The sequence below is a fragment of the Astyanax mexicanus genome, chromosome 1 (assembly GCF_023375975.1).
Source record: "Astyanax mexicanus isolate ESR-SI-001 chromosome 1, AstMex3_surface, whole genome shotgun sequence".
NCBI lineage: Eukaryota > Metazoa > Chordata > Actinopteri > Characiformes > Acestrorhamphidae > Astyanax > Astyanax mexicanus.
In genome coordinates this window covers 18952092-18971187 of record NC_064408.1, presented here as the reverse complement: position 1 = coordinate 18971187, position 19096 = coordinate 18952092, and the positions used below count along the sequence as shown (strand labels likewise).

At 37.1% G+C, this 19096-nt stretch overlaps 1 protein-coding gene and 1 long non-coding RNA gene across 4 annotated transcripts in view; both read right to left on the bottom strand.

Moving 5' to 3' along the window:
• Positions 1–237: 237 nt before the first annotated feature.
• Positions 238–4068, bottom strand: LOC125798977 (uncharacterized). Its single transcript, XR_007437769.1, has 2 exons — positions 3980–4068; positions 238–3859 (listed from the first exon to the last, which is right to left on the bottom strand). It is a non-coding gene; the product is annotated as an uncharacterized LOC125798977 (long non-coding RNA).
• A 577-nt stretch (positions 4069–4645) lies between these two features.
• LOC103043122 (prune homolog 2 with BCH domain) overlaps positions 4646–19096 on the bottom strand; it is a 35428-nt gene continuing 20977 nt past the window's right edge. For all 3 annotated transcript variants that reach the window (XM_049474298.1, XM_049474302.1, XM_022667786.2), the window contains exons 2-8: positions 12657–12734; positions 11403–11612; positions 10420–10596; positions 9986–10088; positions 8743–8874; positions 8568–8654; positions 4646–7271 (exon numbers count right to left, since the gene is read on the bottom strand). In XM_049474298.1, the coding sequence (XP_049330255.1) occupies positions 7169–7271; positions 8568–8654; positions 8743–8874; positions 9986–10088; positions 10420–10596; positions 11403–11612; positions 12657–12734 (890 nt within the window). In that variant the 3' untranslated portion in view covers positions 4646–7168. The remainder of the gene's footprint in view (positions 7272–8567; positions 8655–8742; positions 8875–9985; positions 10089–10419; positions 10597–11402; positions 11613–12656; positions 12735–19096) is intronic.

The following is a 19096-nucleotide window of genomic DNA, read 5'->3' as shown; positions in this document are numbered from 1 at the left end:
TATAAATCTCTCTAGAAGCTGAATAGGTGGGACAATTGGCCAGATGAATTAAGAGAAAAATGGGGGGAAAAAATAATAATAAAAAATAAATGGTGCACTGTGTAAGGGGTATTCTTGCCTTGTGCCCAGTTGCCCACTGATTCCGGGTTGGTTCTGGGTATATTGTATGCAGAAAGAAGCAGATAATAAACGTTCTGAATACTGAATGATGTCAGAAATAAAACATTAACACATAAGTAGGGTTGAGGTAAATTTATTGATAGATTCTGCACTATTTTACAATTATTTTATCTTCATATGATCTGAGAAGGCCTCTGGGTCAAAGATATCCATTATTTCAATATATTTTTTTTCTGATATTTGATTTTTAATAACCACATATTAACAACTAGGCAACATGCAGTGACATGCGTGCATTCACGCACACACTGAGGATGTGGAAATTGTGCTTTACAGCTCTTTTTTTTATCACGTCCCCGCCCCCTTTTCCCAAGAGAACTTTATCTTTTTTATTTACTCAGAGACCTAATGGCAAACGACAGATATGATTTCTGCACACACACACTCCCAAATCACAACCTCACCTACAAAACACTCATTCACACACACATACATACAAGTTCACAGATGTACAAACAGGTGTTCAAAAGACATGAGCCACGCTGATTGACTTTGACAGACCTCTGAAGCTGCATGCTCTCCAAATCGACAGACCACTTGACTGGAGCGACTAATCAGATCACTACACATGGCAAACACTGTGACCGGAAGTAAAGACAGGTGCCTCCAGGTATTAAAACCCATTCACTGCTTCTGTCTTACTCTGTGAGACAGATTACTCGTGGCATAAGACCCAATTCATTTACGAACAAGCGCTGGTAACTAAGTGATTCTCTGCTGATTGGAAAAGACCTTATCTGTATTCCGAAGTCCAGGCTGCTCAATTCGAGGTAGGGCGGGACCTCAGTAGGACTGTCCTATGAATTGTTTGTCTTTGTATTTGTTGGTCATATATTTAGTGAAGTCTAACACAGCTTTGTGGTGACATCAATCACAAACTTTATTTATAGTAAATCATAAAATTATAATCAAGTCTTTGTTTCCCACCATTTTATGGTGCTGTTATTTTTTTACCCTCATATTGAATGTGCACAATAAACTGTACAATAACTGAGAACCAGGAAGGATACATCAGCTGCGTCCTTCAAATCATTCCAAACTTCAGCTGCATTTCTTGGCTGTATGCAAAGGATCCTTTATTTTTGAACAGCCTTCAAATAAACACAGCGAACAAGAAATACAGTCCATCTAGGATGCAGCCTACACTTTGGAACGCAGATTTTGTCTGCTTTAGTAACCAGCTTGTTTTTTTTTTTCATTATACCCTCTGTAAAAATAACATGACAAAAGAAAGATACAAGTTGCTTAATGCTTAATTTTGAGAATCCACTATAAATGTTTGCTAGGTGCTACACTGACTTTAAAAAAAACAAGAAACATTTAATTATGATTAATGAATAAAACTAATAGTTGAAAGTTGAAATTAAAGGAGCATTACTCAAGATTCAAGACACACAACCTCTATTGGTTAAGAGGCTAGATCTGCTAGCGTGATTGTAAACGCCCAGTTCTGAGGGGCATTATGGTAGTGCACTGGAGTATTTTAATCTGATATTCCAAGACATTTAGCTTCCTGATGATGAAATTAAAAACTTATAAAACACTATTTAGGTTTAGATTATAGTTATTAGCTGGTCTGAGAACAGTTAAGTATGGTTCCTGTCTTGTATTTCCTTGTAATGTGCTCCAATGAGTTTTTCAGTCACTACCTGTGTTAACGGAATTGACCACTGTGGATAACAAATATATATTTTTAAATCAAGGTTATTTAAAAAAAAAGTTTATGCTGATTTTGTTAGAGTAACTGTTTCTACAGTTCAAAGGAGGGTTAAAATTTGATTTTTTAACATTGCTGTAAGGATTTGATTGCATTCAAAATGCATTTGATTCAGATTTTTAACTCTTCAACTCTTCCCAAAACTACTGAATGGAGCACCATCATTCCAGAGAACATAATTCCACTTCTCCACAGCTCGATGCTGGTGGGCTTTATGCCCCTCTATCCCATGTTTGGCATTATGCTCCTCTTCGGACATCTCTTCAGGGACTAGACAAGCTGTGTGTGCATATTTGCACATATGCGTCAGCAATAGGAGCTACTTTAAAGTTCTGTAGCTAAATGCATTTATTACAAGGGGTGTCCACAAACATTTGGACATATTTGGCAGTTCTAAATTAGTAAGAAAAGGAAGAGAAAATTGACTAATGCTCCTTTAATAGATTCTATTAATGTATTAATGCACATCTAGCTTGAACCTTGACTTCATTTTGAAACCTAAAGCTAACATTGCTAACCCTAAGATTGTTGACATCTGAGTTTCACCAATAAACCGAGTTCAAAATTAAATCACCTGTAGAAAATCTATTGGGGGACTGTCAAAACTAAGTGAGTCCATAAACTGCTACAAACAAATCCAGTGCTGTGTACAGTATTATAGCGTGAAGCGTTAGCACATTAGCGCTCCAGCTCAAAGGAATCCTATAACTGGTAAATAGCTGATGATTTGAGGTAAAACGTACATATACGTTTGAGTGATCGCACATATATCGATACAAGAAGGTGGTGGAGGTGTTGTGATGTCTGTGTACGATCGATCCAGCTGATTCACTTACTTTAAGCAGACTTAAAAGTCAACATGGTAGAGTACGCTAGATAGATTAGAGTAGCATGTACATGTTATTATTATTATTGCTTGAATGTTTCTTATGCATACCTCGAAGAACTACAAAAAAACATATTGCCAAAACATACAGATAAGTACAACATTTGTGAAATTCTTGGTCCAGCTGAGACTTTGAGACTTGCTGGTTGGCTGTGATGGTTGAAGGGCTACGCTAGGCTATGCTAGTTTTCTATTATTTAGTGAGAAGAGCAGTATTTTCTAAAGAGCTGATGTTTGTGAGGAAGAAATGGTGTCCTAGCCAACATGCTCATGTGGGGCTCATTTGGGGGGAATGTGGGGTTGGTGGGTTTCAGGTGGGCATGATTTCTGAGTGGGTTTGTACTAGTATGTATTGTTAAGGGAATTCCTTAATCTCAGATGGGTTCCATCTTGGCCCCATGCTCATTGTGCCACCTAGAGCTTTTTAAAGAATTTATTTCAAATTTTATCCTAATTCCTCCTCAATTTGGAAAGCCAATTAACAGCAATAATTATATTAACACTCCTAAAAAACACTAGGAGGGGTAATGCAGCATCACTGTGTTTCCAGCACTCTTAGAGGAAAGCGCAGGATCCCCAGCTCTGAAACATCAGCAAACAGATGCCTACATCACACTAGGAGTGATATAGGGAGAGAGCGCCATCTACCCACCCCAGAGAGAGCATGACCAACTGTGCTCTCTCTCTGACTCTGGCCGCTGAAGGCAAGAAGCATGATCGGAGATTCAAAAACTAAGTTTTGGGGCTCCTGTTATACCCCTTCTCTCACCATCACTGACCCTAATGAGGCCTATAGGTGACATCCATATGTGGGGTCAACATGGAACCCATACACAAAACTTTCTGGTACTTGAGCTCCCACACAGGCCCCACATGAGCATGTTATCTGGGGTGTTAGTGGTGTACCAAACCAAGTGCCAGATAAGAATAAAGCACAAACAATCATCAGGTGTGTAGAATCCAGCTTCCAATATTTCATGTGACCTCTCCTTTACACACAGACACACACACACACTCTGGCCATGCACTTCTCCATTGCTACCTAGGCTTCAGTACTGCTCACGCTGGGCTGAGCTCTGCACACAAATAACAAAAAGAGTTAAAGTGAGGAACAGCATACAGCAGAATAGAAATGAGAAAAAAAACATAAATTGAAAAAGCACAAATTTTGAAGATTAAAATTGAACAAATCTTACATAGGTTCCTCGGGTGCCACCTCTGGTCCTTGGAGAAAGCTGTTGAATCTACAAAAAAGAAATATTCAATAAACTTAGATTTAGCAGCGAATCAGAAGTACTGGTTTGATTGTGTTTCAACATTATGGTGTGGAGTCATCTCATGTTTATTTGCATAAGGCCTTGCAAGTCATGAGATAAATTTGCATATGGAAATTTAAATGAAAACTTAATAAATAAATTAATAAATAAATATTTTTTACCTACAATGTTTTTGATTTCAGAGTAATAATGTTTGATAAGGTTACTATTAGACTGACATGAAATATTAACTGGATATAAATACAACAGTATATAACAATATTTCTCTTCTAATCCAGTGGCTTCATGTTAATAAATGCCTACAATAGGTCAACTCAATAACAGGTGCACAATTTAAAAAATGGTAATTCTACAATTGATCAAAAAGTGTATCTAGTGAAAACAACATGATAAAAAACCAAACAAATACAAACTATACATATTAATTACTAACTCTAATTATCTAACTGTAAATTTTACTTTTGCAAACAAAACATTATGTGGAAACAGGAAAACATATCGCAGCTTTGGTTAAAAAGTGACAATTATTATTTTTTATTTCATCATATTGCCCATGCCTCATTATGTACTAGGATTCTTATCTCGGTGAAAAATTAATGAAACACTGGATTAAAATGAATCTTGTAACATTGCAGAAGCTTATATAAAACAATGCCACAGTGAATGCGTAAAGCTGCAAAGCTAAAGATGGTCCAACTAAATATTAGAGTGTGTGACCCCTTTTTTGATGGCGACTTTTTTTTGGCCAGGCAGTGTAGATAGAACTGCTAATAAACTGTATAATTACTACTGATTTTACTACTGTTGATGTGTGAAACAGTCAGTTTGGATTCTGAACTCGAGATTGATGAGCCTCTTTTCTGACTTTCTGAGTAGGAAATCTGTCCTAAAGTAGCATTCCAGTGGAAATTCCAACATCCAAGTTCAAATGGAGCACAGCATTACTGTACATATGTCTTGTCAAACTGTGTTGTTAAACTGTGTTGACAGTAGCATACAGGACTAAACAATAGAAAATCTGGGGAACCGTTAAAATTGTACTGCATACATAAATACATAATGCAAACTAAACAGAGCAGTGGTGGAGAAATAGCTTCCAGGCAGTAAAAGGTAAAGGCAGTGCACTGAATCTGTCAACCTGTAGGTTATTAAAAAAGCCCCAAATTTCTGTTCTTTGCTGCTCAGAACGCAAGACCAGGGTATAACCTAATTCATAAGCTCCCTCTCAGTACCTCAGTGTCTGTTACCACAGAAACCCAGATTTGCAGGTGTGAAACACCAGCGTGAACATTCACAGCTTTAGCAGTGATTCTCAGGAACATGCCGACACCTCGACAAACCGCTGAACTCACAACAACATTTCAGCTTCTGAGGGGGTAGACACGAGTACACACTGCGTCTGGTGTATGATTTTACATATGTTATCTTCATCACGGAGTCTAGTGAGACATCTGAGCAAGAATAGAGAGCAAGAGATGATGAGAGCTATTGGCACTGGTGCACTGAGGCTGAAGAACAGTATACCAGTGCCAATATCTCACATTATAGCACAGACATCAAGTGTGGTATTGTGATTAAACCACTGTTCTATTCACACTGTCTGCCTATTAATAGATTTTTAAATTAAAAGAGAAAAAAAAAATCTGACTTCGGCCTTCGGTCATAATAACTGAGGAGCAGTTCATCATTTTCCAGTTATCAGGGTAACAAGTCAAAACGGTCAAAACGTTAGGATATTTAACAGGTTAATCCTGTGGTTCACACACTGACGAAGCTGTTAAATATTTGAAGAACTTACTTAATGTGAAGTTAAACTTTGTTTTGTATTCCCCTGCTTTGTTTTTAAATTATTTATTGATTTGTTCAATCTTACTTGTTGCAGCAGATCATGCTTCCTCTGACTGGCTGATCTAATTTATTATTTTATCAAACAGTGTACCCTACCTACGTACAGGGGTTGGACAAAGAAACTGAAACACCTGGTTTTAGACCACAATAATTTATAGTGGTGACGGACAGTTCTGGTGGAAACAGGAGAGTTGAGGTGCACATTGAATTCTGCCGTGATTTGGGCAGCCGAGGTTGTATGTTTTTTGGATACAATCCGGGTTAGCACCCGAACATCCCTTTCAGACAGCTTCTTCTTACAGCGTCCACAGTTAATCCTGTTGGATGTGGTTGGTCCTTCTTGGTGGTATGCGGACATTACCCTGGATATCGTGGCTCTTGATACATCACAAAGACTTGCTGTCTTGGTCACAGATGCGCCAGCAAGATGTGCACCAACAATTTGTCATTCACAATGTTGTGTGCATTGCAATATTTTAAGCAAAACTGTGCTCTTACTCTGCTAATTGAACCTTAACACTCTGCTCTTACTGGTGCAATGTGCAATTAATGAAGATTGGCCACCAGGCTGCTCCAATTTAGCCATAAAACATCCCACACTAAAATGACAGGTGTTTCAGTTTCATTGTCCAACCCCTGTACATACCTAGATTTTAAACCTTCAGTGTCTGTATTTAGTGTACTTTTATTTGGTTTGGTTCAGCATGCAAATAAAACCTGACTGTTATCTATTATATCACTTTAGTTTTCATTTGTACAATTTTCGAATTCATTGTAATTTTGGGTAAAATTAACGTATTAATAATAAAAATTATAATACTGTTGTTTTATTGTGGCTGTATTTTTGTTTTGTTAGTGCTGGCATGCATTGTTGTCAGGTTATCTGTGTGTGTGGCATAGTAAAACTTGTAGGGCTTCAGTCAGAGTGTCATTAACATGCAATACTGGCACTTCTGACTGTCACTTAGTGCTTTTCCACTGATGTGGAACCGAGACCATTCTGATTCACGTGATTGACGTTTTGACAGTTCCACTTAAACTGTTGAAATGCAGGCTGGTTTGCTGAAAAGCACTACTGTTTTTATAAGCCTGATTGGAACTGGTTCAAGAACTAGAGTTGTTTTGGTGAAGAAGCTCACTCAGCTTTAGCACTCATTACATTTAGGTGTCTGAACTACTGTAACTGTAATACAATAAAAAAACACAGATCACATTAAGTGCTTTTACAGTTACTGAATTACTGCATTAAATGAATTGCACTTACTTGATGATGCTTTCTGGAATATGGACATAGTCCATGGGGATGAGCCCTTCCAGCTCTGCTAAACTGTTCACATACCTAATCTTGCTACTGAACTTCGAACTGTGTAGAATATAAACAAACAAACAACACAAAGAACAGAACACATTAAAACACATGCGTCCAAAATACATGTTATTATACATGTACAAACAAAGTTCTGAGCAACTGTTTTTTTTTTTTTTAGAGTTAAGGCTCCTGATCTGGGTTTGTTTTAATTTTCTCATTCTAGTAAAACAATAGAACTGAATTAAATACACATAACACTCATACACAACATAGAAGCATTGCAATAATCTGAAAACTGTAGAAAATTCTGATTTTCAGACATTTAATTTGTGTAATTTGGGTTTACATGGACTTGGGTAATCAGTTAATGGGGAAACTATGGGTTCATGTGAAAAAAAAATAATTCAACTACCAATAATCATAAAAATTATTTGATATAACCTTCCAACTTCCTGCCATGGCTTTCTGTACATTACAAATGGAGTATGCTGTGTACATGACAACTTGAATAATCAAAAATCTTAAATCTAATATATATTAAGTCCATCAATTGTTTTAATGAACACTCACTATAAGGTGCACCGTATTATAAGGCGCACTATAAATAAATGTATATTTTCTAGTCTATTTTTATACGTAAGGTGCAGCGGATTATGAGGTGCATTTTCTGCGACATTGGTAAGGAACTCTCTGGGTGGCGACACCTGTAAAGTTAAGCTTAGTAAACAAAACAGTATTTAAAAAAAAAAACATTTCAGACAAGTCAAATGAGCTCTGGCTGTAATCTACACAGATTTTTATCCTGAAAACTATTTATTTGGGTGAGTAAAGTGCTTCTGTTTATTTACAGTAAACTTAGATTTACAGATTTCCACTAAAGCTGAAGGATTAGTGGCAAACCTCTAGCGGTGTAGCAAATCATCCCACATAGCTTGTTTTAACACGGTAAACTCGCAGGCTACAGCCGGATATACTCGCCTCTGAACAGCAAAAGAGCTAGCGCTGTGGTAAGTGGCTAATGCTAATGCTGCTCCAGCAGTGCTAGTCGGGGTTCCAAGTGCTAGCTGCTCATAATAAGGTGCACCAGATTATTAGGCACACTTACAGTTTTTTGAAAATTAAAGGATTTTAAGGGCACCTTATAGTGCAAAAAATACTATAAAAATACGTAAAAAGTATTTACGTTTCTCTGCATCTGTTCTAATGTGGTCTGGTGTCTGTACAAATACAAACACACTCATTGTTGAGATAAACAGTTTTTAATAATGTGCTTACGTGCCTAAAACCTCTGCACAGTTCTGTATGTATTTCCTGTTCTCAGTCAACTGAAGGAAAGTTTAAGCTGTGTACCTGATAAAGGGTCTGGTGATGGCTAGAACAGTCCTGATGAACCAGGAGGGATGAACAATAATGAAGGATTTCAGGTTCTTCCGTAGCCTGAAAGCAGGTAATCCAGTTAGAGCGGTTTTCAGGCTATCAGATCATGTGTTAGAGGAAGTAAGAGGAGTGGAAGAACAGTAGCTACCTCCTGTCTATCATCTGGTAGCACTTCTTCAGCCAGCCGAGGCCAGGCATCCTGCGGTGAGGAGTTGCACCATTCAGGTAGACGATCATATAGTCCTCCGCCACCATCAGCTCCAGCGTGCTGATCACGTACCTGACATCACATCATATCATCACATCCAGAAACATGAGTTTACGGTTCAGGGGTAGGGCATCATAAAGATCATAATCTGGCCCTGATACTACCTCTGATACTGACTCCATACAATGTTTAACATCTATTAAAATGATATTCATTGAATCATATTTATTGAACATGATAAAAAAAATTATGTCCTTAACATTTTGTATACACAGTCAGTTTAGGTCAGTTCAATTCAGTCAGACTTTAGGATGTTTAAGCTGCAAAAAACATATCAATATTTTACACATATGTACTAGTGCATCGCAAAAAAAATGATAATATCATTGAAAAGTTACTTTAGTTCAGTAAATTAATTCAAAATGTGAAACCCATATATATTATATAGATGTATTACACACAGAGTGATCTATTTAAATTGTTTGTTTATGATATTGTTGATGATTATGGCTTACAGTCAATTAAACCCAAAACTCAGTGTCTCTAAAAATAGAATATTATATAAGACCTTTTATTATATTATATAAGACTTTTGGCAGTGTGGGCAGTGTGCCAAGTCCTGCTGGAAAATGAAATCCACATCTCTCTAAAAGTTGTCACTGCACTGACTTTCCAGCAGCTTGGATTGTGTGTCTCTTCACTCTTCCTCCAGACTCTGGTCCCTTGATTTCCAAATGAAATGTAAAATTTACTGATGATCAGTGATGGTTTGGAGAGACATGTCATCTGCTGGTGTTGATCCACTGTGTTTTATTATCAAGTCTAACGTCAGTGCAGGGTTTTCCCAGAAAATCTTATAGCACTTCATGCTTCCCTCTGCTGACAACTTTTATGGAGATGCGGATTTCATTTTCCAGCAGGACTTGGCACAATGCCAAAAGTACAAATTGGTCTCTTATTGACTGTAAGTTCTAATCATCAACAATAAAAGTAATAATCACTTAAAATAGATGTGTGTAATACATCTGTGTATTATATGAGTTTCACATTTTTAACTGAATTAATTAAATAAAGTAACTTTTCAAGTGTCATTCTATGACATCCCCCAGAGAAAACATATTTTTAACAATGTAAACAGTTTCTAAAAATGGAGAAAAAACATTTTCACTCAAAAAAGACTTACAGAAAGAGGTTTTCCATTATTTCATGGTAGTCTTCTCTATCGCTGTCTGGGAGGAAGCAAGCAGCAAAAACAATGATGGCATTCACGCCATTGCCGTAGTAACCTGTTAGAGAGGAAAAGATCATTATTAGATATATCAATGTCATTGTTTTCACTTTTTCTTTTCAAAATTATTCACACATTTCTCTCGTGGTGACAGGTCGGGACTACAGGCAAGTCATGACTGCAGAAGAGGAGGGTATATTCTTCCACATTCATAACCTAGTAATATGTGCAGCATGTGGTTTGGCATTGTCTTTGTGTTTACACTGACATCACAGAAGTGTACACAGCAAATCAACATGTATAGTATAAACTACTGTTTTACTATAGTACTGAGTTTAAACCTTTTTTTTTAGCTGGGTAAAAAGAAATGGCTGTGTGTTTTTGTATACCTCCATGAGAAATGACTTTTTGGTAAGGTTCGATACACTTCATGTTGATTCGATGCTCCTGTTCTCCAATGATAACAGTCCTCCAGAGTTTGGACTCCTGGCGCTCCTCTTCAGCACTACAAGTAGGGATGGGTTCACACACCTCCTTCACTGAAGCTCTCTGGGACACCTTAGGTTCTGCATATAATCAAATCAGATGAAGTACTGAAAATCCTGAACTTTAGGGAAAATCCTTGCATTTTATGCTGTAGAAATAGTTCCATGCTGTTAATCATAGTGACTAACATCATTTATAAGCCTTTTGACAACATCAGAGTTGCATCTGGACCATGACAACTTGCCATAATTGATGAATAATTGAAAAATATATACATTATATGAGCAAAATTATAAATTACACCAGCAAGTTCAGAAAGGCTGAATATCTAAAGAACATTGGCCATGTAGCAGGACAATGACCCTAAGCACACTAGTCTTTCTACCAAAGAATAGTTGTTGTCAAAGGATTAAAGCAACAGTTCATGTGCAAAAGCCCACCAGCATAAGAGGGTTGATGCTGTTTTGTACATTTCAAGGTAAAAATAAGATTTTGGGTATTTTCTCTGGTGTTAAACATAGTGTCTGGTAATTTATAAGCCTTTAGACAACACAAGGATTAACAGTGGATTCATTTTTACATTTTCAGATTTTATTTGAATGTTGATTCATATTTGTTGTCCTTGGCCGAAAGTAACTGTTCCTCATGGCTTCCACATGAGCGATTCCACAATGCAGCTTTGAAGATCTCAGGTCTGCTGTCAGAGTGACTCTACATCATGGCTCAGATGTTTCTATCACACTCCACCGGACTAAATCAAGCTTTCTCAGGTTGTTCACAGGTTTTATAACTTTAAATTGTAGAAGATTTAACAACTTTTTGAACCAGTTATTATCTGTACAGACAGACAAGTTCTTATATAAGTGTATATGCATGTATTTCTTACCTTCCCAGTCCATTTCATGATCAGTATAGTCCAGGAAATCAGTTTCATCAGGCGTGTCCAGATCGTCCACATTAATGTCCAGGTCATCAGGTGTGTCAAACAGATCATCCTCACTTTGGTCCAGCGAGAGGCTGATACGAGGAGCTGAGAGTTTTTTCCTCTGAGAGACCACGCCCCCATCCCCCTGCAGAGGCAGAGAGGTGGGTGGGGCTAGAGACGACCAAAAAAGACAAATCTTTCAGATGAAAGGATGCAAATTTGAGAATGAAAATGAGTTTTTAAACTTTTTGCCATCAATGACAACAGTTTACTTTGTCTTGTACCACCAAATACAGTTTATTCCATTGTGAGAGCCCCTGTAAGACACCATTTTACCCTTGGTGGGCACTTCTCCATTGGAGGGGCACTTATGTTTTTTCTGTAAGAGAACCCTTTATTGTATCCCATTTTCTCTACTTAAAGGACACCATTTGGATCACTGTCTATTAGAGCTGTCGTATGCTTTTTTTTTCAAAATGTACAGAAGGGCATCCATAGTTGGGCACTGATTAATACATATAATCAAAATACCTACATTTATATCATTAAGAGTCACTCAATCACTTTTTCTCCCACAAAAAGTGCAGCCAATAGGGAACTTTGTCTCTGCCACTTTACAGTTCCATAAGTATCTCTTCCATTGTCAAAAGCAGATATTTCTCAAGATAACCCATTTATCTCAAACAATGAACCAAGTCTTCACTTTATGCATGATAAGTGATGCTAAACGCTTTATTTCAGTCAATTTATGTACAATGTTAAAATGAACTTAAACTTGCCATTTGCCGGTTCTCCAATTACTCCCTGCACTGTATACAGCAGTGTACAGTAAGAAAACATATGATTACATTACACCAATAACAGCATCTCTAAATTGGCTTCAAATTTAGATCAGAACTTTTAATTTATTCCTAGAATTTCTATTTTAGCTATATTCAACAATTTTTTAGTCTTCTAATGTAATGTAATGTAATGTAAAGTAATAGATTTGGTACAACTAAAAAACATGCTATAGAAATAAAAGTTACTTGCTCATTTAATTACCTTATTAAATTATGTGAGATCTTTTTTCAAAATAAACATGCTTAGCTTTAGTTTTTGTTAAGACTTAAATGTTTTTTGCTCTGATAAAACTTCCACCTCAGAGACGCAAGGATTTGGATCAATAGCAAAAAGGGGAGTTTGTTTCATGAGTGTTATTTTTGAAAAACTCACCTGGCCGGCCTTCCGCCCCCTCTGAGCTCATCTTGTGTTCAGGAGGCTGTTCCATCCCTACATCACGGGGTGAGGTTTCTAAAGGAATTACACACAAACACATCCACATGATTCATTTTTGGGCTATTGTAACTGATTTGAGGAGAAAAATACTTTAATAATTGTACTTAACAATAACTAAGTTACTGTACGCAAACAAATTTTCAACTGGACTTTTAAAGTACAACCACAGTTTTCTTTATTGTTTCTTTTAATCCTTTATTTTATTGTGTTCAGTCATTGCTTATTTATATTTTATGTGTTAAATTAGTTTTTTTATTTATTCATCTGTTGTTGCCTTTTGATTTAGAAATTTTATTACTTTTGATTTTCGTACCTATTATTTTATGATTCCTACCTTTAAACTGCTGAGTTTTAAAAAGGGAAATTACAGTAAAAAGTTTAAGCACCCAGGCTGTAGAAGAGGATTCATGACTGTTCCTGAGTCCTACTATACTATGTGTGGAACAAAACATTAAGTGAGTAAACTATTTAAAAATATTAAATTATTATTGTAGCAATTTTTTTTTTAAAGAATTCACACAGTGTGAAATCTAAGAATTGTTAAAAAAAATCTAATGATTAATCTGAACTGAAAGAGAGCTAAGATGTAGGGAGTTAGAAGAGGATGAGGCTCCTATTTGAGTTTTGAATTTCTCTCAAGGCTTCTTTCTTTCGCTTTGAGGGAATCACTGTCACTGCCACTGTCGCGTTCAGTTTTCTGAAAAGAGGCCGGATCTCTGCAAAGCTGCTTTGTGTCAACATCCATTATAAAAACCTCTATTGAAATAAACTGAATTGAAAATGGTGAATAGAAAAATACGAATGGTGAAGGACGATCTTTCCTCCAGATCAGGAGACCTTCACTGTACAATGTTGATCATGCTCCATCTTTAAAAATGATTCAGTAATGCACTATGAAAGGTTTGATATTGCTATACAGAATCCAGGACATATGTAGAGAGTTTTGGAATGGAAGGAGAGTCACTGGACTAGATTCAATCTATTATCAGTGTGCCATTAAATAAAACCAGCAGTAATTACATTATTGTTCCAATCTCACTGCACAGGCCTGTGACTACATCTTCATAACAGAAGTAGGACACAGTAATAGAAAGCTTCCTGAAAAGCAACTGCAGCGTCCCAAATCTATTCCTCCGTTGTGTTTTCATCTGCTATGTTGTCAAGAATCTGCTATAGGATCAGATATGTGGAACATAATGGAAGGGGGAACTGTAATGCAGTCTCACAAACAGAAGATTTATTTATTCTTAATTTAGCATTAAATGTATAATTCAGTAATAATGTAACTGCTCCAGCACAAGTCTAACAATACAGTAGCAGTGTTAAATCACAACACATTCACAGTGCTTAAAAATAATATTCTGCACATAATCAAATCACTTATTTAATATATAAATATTTTATTAGCTACTCTTTAATTATATGTTGATTGTGTATTTCTTAGCAGTTATCGTGCTAAATAATAATTGAGATGTTGGTTTTAAGACTTCATACTTACATACAGTACAAATTTTTAATTTAAGCTCTCACTGTGTCTCACTTTGTAAGACTTGGGAATTTTATAAGATTTGCAGGCATCAGGGAGTGGCTATTAATATGTGTGAGAATCACTGTAATTGCAGGAGAGGTGAGATTATTTTTTTCTGTTTATTTACCCCTTCAGGTTTATCAAAGACCTGGCAAAGTATGACTGCTATTTTGTGTTTTTTTGACCTGTTATCAATCTCAGCCAGTTTTTCCCCCTTTATTCTTGTTGCTTTGTTCTCTTTTGGTTTGGTTGCCTGGTTGTTTAGCTTTTGATCATAAGGCTTGTTGGCGTATGGCCTGTGTTGCTATAAATTACACATTACTGTCAGTCTATTAAACCTACGGAGCCCGGGAGGGGCCGTGGATAAAAAAAATAATTAAATCGAGTGAACGATGTAGCAGTTCGTGCTCACGTTTTCTTTAATTCGAGTGAACGATTTGCAATTCGTGCTCACGATTTCTTTAATTCGTGCTCACGATTTCTGTAATTCGTGCGCACGATTTCTGTAATTCGAGTGAACGATTTCTGTAATTCGTGCTCACGTTTTTATGCGCAATAAGACAAGAAGCTCGGAGGGAAAGGAGCATTTTCTCTCTTGATCTGTTACAGGGGTGCAGTAATGATAATCAGTTATCTACCTTTATAACCTGCTGTTATTAATGCACTAGTGTTACAGTTAGATGTACAGTACAGTGAGCAGATTTTGCCTGGTGGTGGAATCTCTACAGCGCGTGGGGGAGAGCCGTCCGCGGCATCGGTTCCCCCGCCGCCAGACACCTGCCGCGCGCGCAGGTCTTCACGGAGCTTATTTACCAACAATGTAGACAAATACAGTCAATTCCAGTCATGAATAAAGGAAACAAACATTTTACTGATGCAGGACAACTGTGTGTTATTAAAACCAGATCAAAACAAAGTTATAATGCAATGTGCAAATGTGTTTATTAATTTCTAAATAACATTCAGCCAGCCTCCAAGGAAATGCACACCTTCTTAAATCTGGTTACATCATTATTACTTTTATGATAGATTTAATCTATATTTTAATAATTTGTATAATAAATAAACACATAATTCAGAAAATATACATTTAAGAAGTTTATAATTATTATATTTTTTTTATTTGAAGCTTGTGGCATGTTTCTGGGCAGGACACTGTGATTTGAGAATAAGCAGATATTCAGGACATTTCATCAGATATAGAAACTTAATTATTTTAGGAAACATATTGGAATAAATTATCAAATTGATCCAAATTATTATATGAAATGCCTATTTACTAAATATCTTAATACATTGTATTAATAGTATTTTAGACCAGCTATTTTGATTTTATATAGTGTTACATATTTAAAGCAGCTCTTATATGAGCCATTCATAGACAACTGTCACACCTTGCATTAATTTTGTATTATCTTTATTAACTTTTACAGTGTACATTTGGACCTAAGTCTTATAGCTGTATATTTATATAATTATACTTCTTTACGTTATACTATTGTTGAAAATAAGAAATTATAAACAGTTCCACATTGCATTATAACTTTGTTTTGATCTGGTTTTAATAACACACAGTTATCCTGCATTAGTAATGTTTGTTTCCTTTAATCATGACTGGAATTGACTGTATTTGTCTACATTGTTGGTAAATAAGCTCCGTGAAGACCTGCGCGCGCGGCAGGTGTCTGGCGGCGGGGGAACCGATGCCGCGGACGGCTCTCCCCCACGCGCTGTAGAGATTCCACCACCAGGCAAAATCTGCTCACTGTACTGTACATCTAACTGTAACACTAGTGCATTAATAACAGCAGGTTATAAAGGTAGATAACTGATTATCATTACTGCACCCCTGTAACAGATCAAGAGAGAAAATGCTCCTTTCCCTCCGAGCTTCTTGTCTTATTGCGCATAAAAACGTGAGCACGAATTACAGAAATCGTTCACTCGAATTACAGAAATCGTGCGCACGAATTACAGAAATCGTGAGCACGAATTAAAGAAATCGTGAGCACGAATTGCAAATCGTTCACTCGAATTAAAGAAAACGTGAGCACGAACTGCTACATCGTTCACTCGATTTAATTGTTTTTTTTATCCACGGCCCCTCCCGGGCTCCGTATAAACCTGTAAGTCTATTTTTAATCTTTTTTATCTGTGAGCGTCTGGTCTGCAGGTATATAGTTACAATATGGGCCCACAATTCCTAGATCAGTGCAGCCCAAGTATTCATACAGAACCCAGTTCATTTACTATCAAAATAATGTGTATTTTGGCCATTTAAATTCTATTATAAGACAATTTATAATATTTGTAAGGGTTTAGACAACACAGGAATTGTCCCTGCTTAATTACATTATTTGCATCCACCCTATTATGGCAAGTTGCACGAGAAGGTGGAAAATAACAGGACAGGAAGTTTACCGGTAAGTGTTAATTGGCCTTTTTTAAAAGCAGGGGTGGACGATATGGCCCTAAATTAATATAATAATATTTCAGGTTATTTTTGCGATAACGATATTCTTTGTGATATGACATGACATTTCTTTAAAGTCAAAAATAAACTACTGCAACAAAATTAATATGAAAGTATACTTGTTGATATTATATGATATAAAGTATATGATATAATTAAGGCACATCCCTAATTGAGATTTTCACCAGATTGTAACAGATGTCAATGATCCAAACTGTCATGATACTAATAATGCACTCCATATATCCATCCAGGACTGAAGCAAAATAAATGATACTGGACTAGGGCTGTCCCTAACGATTATTTTTTAAACGATTATTCTAACGATTATTTTTTTCGATTAGTCGACTAATCTATTCATTGAGAAACATATTTAAATAATTATTTTACGTTTTAAAGCAAACGATAAATTACTATATTTATATATAATAACAACAACAACAACACAAGCCTACTAAACCAAACCCCACACTTATAATCACTTACATGTACAGCACGTTGTTTAGATCTATAACGCTAAAAATGGATAAGCTCCCATACACCACAACCGTGTGTTGCACTGTTTTCTGTGACCGCTAGATTTTGTGACCACTGGCAAGTAGTTCTCAGCAGACCGGTGCACTGGCCGATTCGAAACGTGTTCGTTTCTAATGTTTACCCCGACTGGCCAAAACGGTTCAGTTTAGGGCTGAGGGTAAGGTGTAGGTATAGAAAGCTTCCGTTTTGCCAATGAACGCTCATAACCGTGAGCACTGGTCACAAAATTCCGACGGTGACAGAAAACGGTGTGACACCGCAGCGCCGACGGCGCTAGCTAAAATAACTTAAGGCAGCTAGCTTAGCTAAACACCTGAACTTATGAATAATGCTACTGTTTCTGGAAACTGCGAAATGCCATGCACAAATATAAACCAAAAATGTATAATTTCTGCCTGTGGCAGGTTTAAAACCTTTGGTAGACAGTCTTAAGTCTTTTTAAGGACACCCGCGGAGACCCTGATGTAAACGGTAACTTACTGTGTGACCCTGTTGACATAGTGCTCCTGGATGTTTGCGCTTCAAGTGCTCCTTTTGCACGTATGGCAGAGGACCACATTGTTGCCCTTTTGCGTGAAATGCTCCCAAACTTTAGATGCCCGCTGGCGTTTTTTTGTAGCTGGAGATTGCTCTCCGGAGTCCAAGCTCTCTAGAGCTTAGATTCTCTGCCCGAACCCGACATGACCCGAGGCCCGCCCGTAAATCCGACCCGGGCTCCAGAAAATAGTCCGAGATGTAGGCGTCTGTTTTTTAATTATATTTTTATTTTAAAAAAAATAACGAAAACTGAAAGTGAAACTAAACTAATTTATTTATAAGCGCTGTTTTCACTACCGCAGTTCTACAGCGGGGGTGTTGTGCCGATTCTGTCCGCGAAGCGGGAGTCAGATTCAGCAGAGAGTCGGATTCGGCACAAACGCGGCGGCACCTCGCGGTCCGCGGTGTCAGTTGTAAGCGCTCGCGCTAGCCGCAAAATACGGCAGAAAACACTGAGGGAGCTGCAGAATTATGAATGGGACTAGAATATGAGCACGAGGAGATCAAAGAGAACCTTCACCTGTGAGTAGAACAAGCAAATCTCTCTCTCTCTCTCTCTCTCTCTCTCTCTCTCTCTCGCACGTGAACTCCTCCGCGTTTGACTTGCAGAACTGTGTTTAGCTGTTCTTAAAAATCATTTTAATTAAATAATAGTTCTATGCTTCTATGTTACCGTGTTAATTAACATAATTCTGATCATATTTCGCTCATTAAAACAGCCCGAAAACAGCCAGTTGGAATTTTTGGGCCCGATCTAACCTCTAATGCTCTCCACAGGCGCCGCCATGTTTATGACGCGCCGACGCACGTTATGCAAATCGATGTATTTTTGTAATCGATGACGTCGATTATGTCGATGCGTCGCCCCAGCCCTATACTGGACAGATATAATATCTAGTCTCTAGAAGATATTTAATGGGAAATAAGAACAGTGTAAATTTTCCTTTTGCTACAAACAGCAACAAAGTTATAATCTGATAGCCTATATGTCCCTATAATAATATCCCGATATTTCAGGGTATGTTTGCACCAATATTCTTGGTGATGACAAAACATTGAACTGATTTTTTTAATTTAGGAAATAAAGTATATTTAGGTTAAAATATTGCATATATCATGATCTTGTCCTGATTTTGCGTCTCTTTCCAATCTGACCTTGTGTTTATTTACCCTCCTTACATGCCCTGTGTTTATCTTGTGTCTCCATATCTGTTGCTTACTTGTACGTTTGTAGCTCCGCCCCCTTGTTACCAGGTCCCGAGTGTTTCCTGTGCACTTCCGTGTGTATAAATTGTACCTTTT